Raw genomic sequence first — 6,963 nt, forward strand, 5'->3', positions numbered from 1 at the left:
GAGAAGCGGATATTTTTAAGGGATTCGCGAGGGTGTTTGAGAAGTGGCGGGGTCGCTTGAGGGTGATGGGGTAGATGTCGAGACGTTGAGGAGTGGCGTGGAGAAGGCTTTGGAGTTGCAGGGGACGTCGAAGTAGGCGTTGGGTTGATCTCCAATTCGGTCAGGGCATGTCAATCAAATATTTTGCTCAACACGCGTTCCAAAGTTTGGAGGTGAAATTGCACTTGTCGAGCGATCACAACCTCAACTACAATTGTGGACACAGACGTAAGACATGCATGCACGTAGTTCAAGATGTGAGGTCGATAGAAGAACTGACAACATTTGTAATTGTGCAGCACTCTCTAAGCGTTTCTAAGTCAAACAAATCTCCATGGCACGCGCGAAATACCTCCAAGAAAAAAGGCAATGAGGATAATGTTGTCAATACTGAGAGCTTAATCCAAGTGCTTTCGTTGGGGGCAACAACCAAACCGGGAGTAAATGTCAAGTGGGGATCGAAGTAAAGTAGGGGATCGAAGTGCGCGCAACGTAGGCAAGAAGGGATCAAAATAAGTGACTACCCGAAAAAAATCTCCACAAGGGATCGATTGCTAGAATATGATCATCGCAGCACTAAGGTCTGCAAATATTGATTTTAGTAAGTACGTGGAATGGAAAGAGCTTCGGGAGACTCACAACTCTCGGCAGTTGTGCCAGTGCCGTCCATGTGCCATGCGTCTCAAATCAAGCTCAGGACCTCCTCTGGGAATCACTAATACAGTCTCTGGGTTATAGAATAAGTGTCGAGAAGCGGGTGGTACCCAGAATAAGAGCCGATGGTTGGGCCCTGCCACCCAACCACTGTCATCATTCAGGGCAAAGGGGGTGGAATTGCAGTCGTCATGGAATGCTCCCTCTGTTAACTCAGAAGTGTTGCACAGTGCGTGGATAGAGCTGGATGAGAAGGAAATGAGGTGGTCGTTCCCAGTATTTGATTTCATCGTAGTGGTGGCCTCGGTTGTGCAATGTTCATCTAGGAATACTGAAGGATGTGACATGGCGCACTGTTGCAACGGCTGCTTCGTCATTGCATCCCACAGCCGAACAGTGTTATCGTCCGAACCAGTGACGATGCGAGTACCGTCCGGCGAGAACGAGACCGAGGTAACTGAATCAGTGTGCCCTCGCAAGGGCTCACAAACTGGCTGCAAAGTGGCAGCATCCCACAGCCAAATAGTGTTATCCGAAGAACCAGTGGCGATGCGAGTGCCGTCCGGCGAGAATGAGACTGAGTTAACCCAACTGGTGTGCCCCCGCAAGGGCTCACCGTCCGTCTTCCTCATCGCAGTATCCCACAGCCGAACTGTGTTATCCGACGAACCAGTGACGATGCGAGTGCCGTCTGGCGAGAACGAGACTGAGTTGATCCAATCAGTGTGCCCTTGTAAGGGCTCGCCGACTGGCTGCCCCTTTGCAGCATCCCACGACCGAACAGTGTTATCCCCCGAACAGGTGACAATGCAAGTGCCGTCCGGTGAGAACGAGACCGACTCAACTGAATGAATGTGCCCCCTCAAAGGTTCACCGACTGGTTGCCCCGTCTCAGCATCCCACAGCCGAACTGTGAAATCCCTTGAACCAGTGACGATGCGAGTACCATCTGGCGAGAACGAGACCGAATTAACTGACCCAGTGTGCCCCCGCAAGGGCTCACCGACCGGCTTCCCAGTTGCAGCATCCCACAGTCGAACAGTTTTATCCCTCGAACTAGTGACGATGCGAGTGCCGTCCGGCGAGAACGAGACCGACAAAACTGAACCAGTGTGCCCCCGCAAGGGCTCACAGACTAGCTGCCCTGTTACTGCATCCCACAGCCGGACAGTCTCATCCCTTGAACCAGTGACGATGCGAGTGCCGTCCGGCGAGAACGAGACCGAGAAAACTGAATCAGTGTGGCCCCGCAAGGGCTCACCAACTGGCTGCCCCGTCGCAGCATCCCACAGCCGAACTGTGAAATCCCTTGAACCAGTGACGATGCGAGCACCATCTGGCGAGAACGAGACCGAATTGACTGACCCAGTGTGCCCCCGCAAGGGCTCACCGACCGGCTTCCCAGTTGCAGCATCCCACAGCCGAACTGTGTTATCCGATGAACCAGTGACGATGCGAGTGCCGTCTGGCGAGAACGAGACCGAGTAAACTGGCTCAGTGTGCCCCTGCAAGGGCTCACCGACTGGCTGCCCCGTTGCAGCATCCCACAGCCGAACAGTCTCATCCCAAGAACCAGTGACAATGTGAGTGCCGTCCGGCGAGAACGAGACCGAGAAAACTGAATCAACGTGCCCCCTCAAAGGTTCACCGACTGGTTGCCCCGTCGCAGCATCCCACAGCCGAACTGTGTTATCCCTTGAACCAGTGACGATGCGAGTGCCGTCTGGCGAGAACGAGACCGACAAAACTGAACCAGCGTGCCCCCGCAAGGGCTCACTGACTGGCTGCCCCGTCGCAGCATCCCACAGCCGAACAGTGGAATCGTCCGAAGCAGTGACAATGCGAGTGCCGTCCGGCGAGAATGACACTGAGATAACTGACTTTGTGTGCCCCCGCATGGGCCTACCAACTAGCTGCCACGTCGCAGCATCCCACAGTCGAACAGTCTTATCCCGAGAACCACTGACTATGCGAGTGCCATCCGGCGAGAATGAGACCGAGTAAACCGGCCCAGTGTGCCCCCGCAAGGGCTCACCGACTGGTTGCCCCGTTGCAGCATCCCACAGCCGAACAGTCTTATCCATCGAACCAGTGACGATGCGAGTGCCGTCCGGCGAGAACGAGACCGAGTTAACTGAACCAGTGTGCCCCCTGAGCACGGCTTGAACAGCCGGCCAGTTCATATCGCGTCCAGATACCACGCGAAGAATATTCGGAAACCGTGCAGAAAGCTTTTTGGATAGCGGAGAGTTGGCAAGTAAGAATGGGAGTGCTGATACATATAGATGCGGTGTGCTGTGTAAAATCATGCCGCCGAAGACCTGAATGAATCTCTGTACGTCCATCGCAGTCGACGAGACATCTTTGAATTCGGGATAGCCCTGTAGTCGGGCATGAGCGTCTTATCTGGTACTCAATAGCAATGTACTCACTTTCAGCCACTGGGGAATGAGCGGAAGGCCAGTAACTGCAGCGCTGAGCGCATTGATCAGGACGAGCAACTCGAGCCAGAAAAACAGCCGCTCATGGTCGAACAACAATTTCACTTCTTTCGCAAGCTCCTTGTCAAAGATTGTGGTTCGTACATGCGACGTCCAAAATCGAGATGAATATGACAGATGTGGGGAGATGCATTTTTGGACGCGATCTTCGCTATTAGGTAGATACGACGACTTTAAATCGCAGATATTGAACCGAAGACCGTGTTCCATTACCCGGAGTGATGCGAATGCAAGGTCGCGTTGTGTCTTTGACAGGTCGATGAAAAATTCTCCACTGGATGATTCGTCCGTTAAGAAATCGCGGAAGGATGCATGAAGGGGTCGGATTGGGGAATCTGGGTTGGTGGTGCCGCTGAGAAGGGAGCCCATGCCTTTTACCACAAGCTCCACGTCGAAATTGTCCTCCCGCGTTGGAAAATGGCACCTCATGGCATTCAGGGAAGCCAAAGGAAGGGGTTCAGCTGTGCCTAGTATTTGTCTCATCACTGAGCGAAATCTCGCTAGCTTCGTCGAACGCAGTTTCGGCGGATGCTGCATATGGGTAGATGCATCCCTGGGCATGATATTCGTTAAAATGAGGAGATACATGTCGTGCAACAGCCTGCTTCTCTCAGCAGCATCGCGTGACACCACAGAATTGTAGCATTCGATTGGAGATAGCCCCATATCGGACTCTTTGATGTATCCGCAGGCGAGACGCGCCCACTCGAAAAGTCCGTCGGCTTTCTCAGCGAGGACTGCAAACTCTGCGTCCCGAAAGCGCCACCCTTCCAACTCCTTGGATACGTAAGCATGGATGTCGCGCTCTGCGATTGCTGTTGGAATATCATCCATCGACATCGGTTGAATATGTTGAACATCGCGAAACTCGTTATTGATATCATCAAGCGGGCGAGAGGTAACGATGAAGCGGAAGTTGTGTGGGAGGTCTGTGATTTTTGGAACAGCGGGGTTTTGATGTTTGCCAGCTAGAATACGGAGGAGGTCTCTTCGTGTCTCTATTCCACCGCTCTCGTCCAGTGCATCGATCACGATCACGATCGGTTCCCCAGTTGACCCAGACGACTTCTCCAGTGGTTCGACAAGAAGTTTCTGCCACTGCTGGAGGATATCCGCCGTCTTCTTGAGCGAACTCGCAGCCTTAACTGCATCTGCTAATGCCCGCTTCATCTCTGGATCACGGTCAGCCAGGTCGCGCGCAATCGTGGAAAAGATCTTTTCATGGCGACAATCTGCTTCTCGCTGGCGGTCAAAACAGTAACACGAACCAAGCCCTCCGACGTCTTCGAACCACTTAGCGATAGTGTGCGCGATGGCCGATTTTCCCTTGCCTGCAGGGCCAGATAGCCACAGCACGCGTGGAACGCTGTCCCCAGTGCTGTTGACCCATTCGGTGATCTGGGAAAGGATTTCTGTGCGGGTCCCTTGAAGGCATTGTTTTCTGGTATCTAGTCCCGTGCCCTCTGCGTAAATCATACCGCTGAGGTACAATATTTCTTCTGAAAAGGTATGAATATATGTCAAGGTCACAAGGATGTCCGAACCCTTACCCGTGCGGTGGACGTGTATAGCTATGTCATGGACGTGTGTGACTACGTCGTGAGCAACTTGGTCCCGGAAGTTTTGCATGAGCCTATCGAACACATCATTGTACTTTCGGATCGTATCTATTGTTTCCGAGACGACGTTCTTTCCAAGTCTGCTCCCTGTGATGATGATAGAAGCTTGAGATGGTACAGAGCGCAGTAGCTTGTTGAGACTCACAAAAGTTCTTGGTCTCAGAATAATTTTTGATAAAATGGGCACATTCACGGGTCTGCTGAGAAATCTTTCCAAGGATAGCGCGCATCGACGAGATCTTGCCGAGCATCTCGTCATGTGTTATGAAGTTATAAACTTCGCACAACTTTTCAAGAAGTTTAAGTACCGCTTTGTCGCGATCCACTTGAGCTAGAATAATCTGCACAAATGATTGTTGAGTACAGTGGGGAGAGAGAGAGAAACTGAAAACATACTTTGGCTGCACAAGATAACACGTCCAGTGCCATCTTTGCATATGGATGTACCTGTGGAACTGGATTAGCTCGGTTCTGATCGAGAAAATGGCCCATACATTCGCGATCTCTCCGATAACGGTGTCGAATACCCTGAGTGGTTTGAGATATGTGTCCTGGAACTTGTCAACAGCATTGAGATCCCCTTGTGCGTCTTGAAGATGAGAACCACGGTTGTCGCAGGTCCCGGAAGTGAATGCATGTGCTCTACAGTCTCTTGAGTATCCTGAACTACAGATTGGCACACCCTTCCGAGTCAAATGATCAATTCTCACCTGCCAACTCCAGCGTGTCCTAGGTGCACTCCTGTCAGGCACCCAAGACAGACGCCTCCATCATCCACGTTGTCAACGACGACATAAAAGTCCAGCATTGTCGCCGTATCCATGCATCCTGGACTCTCTAAATCAGATACCATTGCACGTAGTTCGAGGATGGGATCAGTCTACATTGTGCATCATTCTTCATTTGGCTCGAATACCTACTGAGATACTGACGATTTCTCAGGTATACGTTCCCCAGCTCTTCCTCTGCCTTCTCACAAAGTCCACGACATCTGCTATGAAGTCCGTGCTGCATATCCTTTTCTCCCAATGCCTTTCAAGAGGAATGCTTACCAAGGTACCGATCCTCCAGATGAAGTGCTCAACTCTACTGTGAGTGTGATATTGTTACACCAAGCCCTACGACGGCAGACGCTGCCGCAGGTAGGCGAGTCAGTTTGCTCAGTTTGCGATGATATCGATGATGACAGATACACACAGGCCACGGGCTTGGTGTATACGAGAGTCCACAACGTATGGGACGAGTAAAGTCCACGAACTTATGGGGCTACAGAAAGCGAACAGCACCGAACTTGCCAGGAACCATAGAACTTGCAAACTGCAAGTGCACCACAATTGCATCAGTTCCTTTCTTCCTTTCCGTGATGCCCAACACTCTCCCTCATCCGCTTAGCATCAACTGAATTCCTCAACAACTTCCACACCTTCCGAACTCTCCAAGCACACATCTAGCTCTCTCCAGGACTCCCACTCCCAAACCCCAGCCGCTCATTCTTCTCCTACCCATCCACCCTCATCACCGCTATGTTTCCCAGCTCTTGACGCATGCCGACTTTGTCATTATTGGCTCGGGAATTACTGGGTCGTCGCTGTGAGGAGGCTTTCGGATAGTGCAAGTGCTGAGGGGTATGGTGTTAAAGTTGTTATGTTGGAAGCGAGATGCGTGTTGTGGGGTGACTGGGAGGTAAATCTCGTATCGGCTCTTTCATAGACCAGTGGACTGACACTTTCGGTAGAAACGGCGGGGCATATCCACCACCTCTATAATCATGACTACACCTCACTCGAGCGTGATCGTGGACAAGCTGTTGCACAGAAGATAATAAAATTGAGGTTGGCGCATCTCAAGGAGTTACGAAAGCAACACCCTCAAAAGAAAAACTATACAATAGTAAAATAAAAATAAAGGCAAAACCAGAAGGCATTCTCGCAGAATTGCAATGGTGGGATAGAATCTGTAGTTTTATAACTCGGGCATGCTCAAGAAGGCGAAGACAGGCTCAAAAACATAAAACAGGCCTTCCTTCGATGCTGAGCACCGTGAGGTATACGAAGTAAAAGAGGTCATCGAGTCACACTGTTTCAGGGAGGGAAAGCGTGCCTTTGGTGGGGTAAGTGGGGGGGGGAGCGCGCAACACCACCAGATACAAA

General features: G+C 51.5%; 2 protein-coding genes across 2 annotated transcripts; one reads left to right on the plus strand and one right to left on the minus strand.

Annotated features, from left to right (window-relative positions):
- Positions 1-605: 605 nt before the first annotated feature.
- Positions 606-995, minus strand: BJ212DRAFT_1442968 (uncharacterized protein). Its single transcript, XM_041337758.1, has 2 exons — positions 679-995; positions 606-622 (listed from the first exon to the last, which is right to left on the minus strand). The coding sequence occupies exons 1-2, from the start codon at positions 981-983 to the stop codon at positions 616-618; spliced, it is 312 nt and encodes a 103-aa protein (XP_041184768.1). The 5' UTR covers positions 984-995; the 3' UTR covers positions 606-615.
- Positions 996-5,584: 4,589 nt separating this feature from the next.
- BJ212DRAFT_1420079 (uncharacterized protein) lies at positions 5,585-6,033 on the plus strand. The gene is made up of 3 exons (XM_041337618.1): positions 5,585-5,700; positions 5,756-5,959; positions 6,013-6,033. Exons 1-2 carry the CDS (start codon positions 5,635-5,637, stop codon positions 5,906-5,908), a joined length of 219 nt encoding a protein of 72 aa, XP_041184769.1. The 5' UTR covers positions 5,585-5,634; the 3' UTR covers positions 5,909-5,959; positions 6,013-6,033.
- The last annotated feature ends 930 nt before the right edge of the window (positions 6,034-6,963 follow it).

This window comes from Suillus subaureus, assembly GCF_016647635.1.
Source record: "Suillus subaureus strain MN1 chromosome Unknown BJ212scaffold_637, whole genome shotgun sequence".
In the NCBI taxonomy this organism is placed as follows: Eukaryota; Fungi; Basidiomycota; class Agaricomycetes; order Boletales; family Suillaceae; genus Suillus; species Suillus subaureus.

Excerpts from the sequence above, each read along its gene's own strand:
- BJ212DRAFT_1442968 (XM_041337758.1), bottom strand. The coding sequence starts at position 983 with ATGAAATCAAATACTGGGAACGACCACCTCATTTCCTTCTCATCCAGC.
- BJ212DRAFT_1420079 (XM_041337618.1), top strand. The coding sequence starts at position 5,635 with ATGCATCCTGGACTCTCTAAATCAGATACCATTGCACGTAGTTCGAGG. Across the intron at positions 5,701-5,755 it reads GGATGGGATCAGTCTACATT|GTATACGTTCCCCAGCTCTT; the intron begins GTGCATCATTCT and ends ACGATTTCTCAG.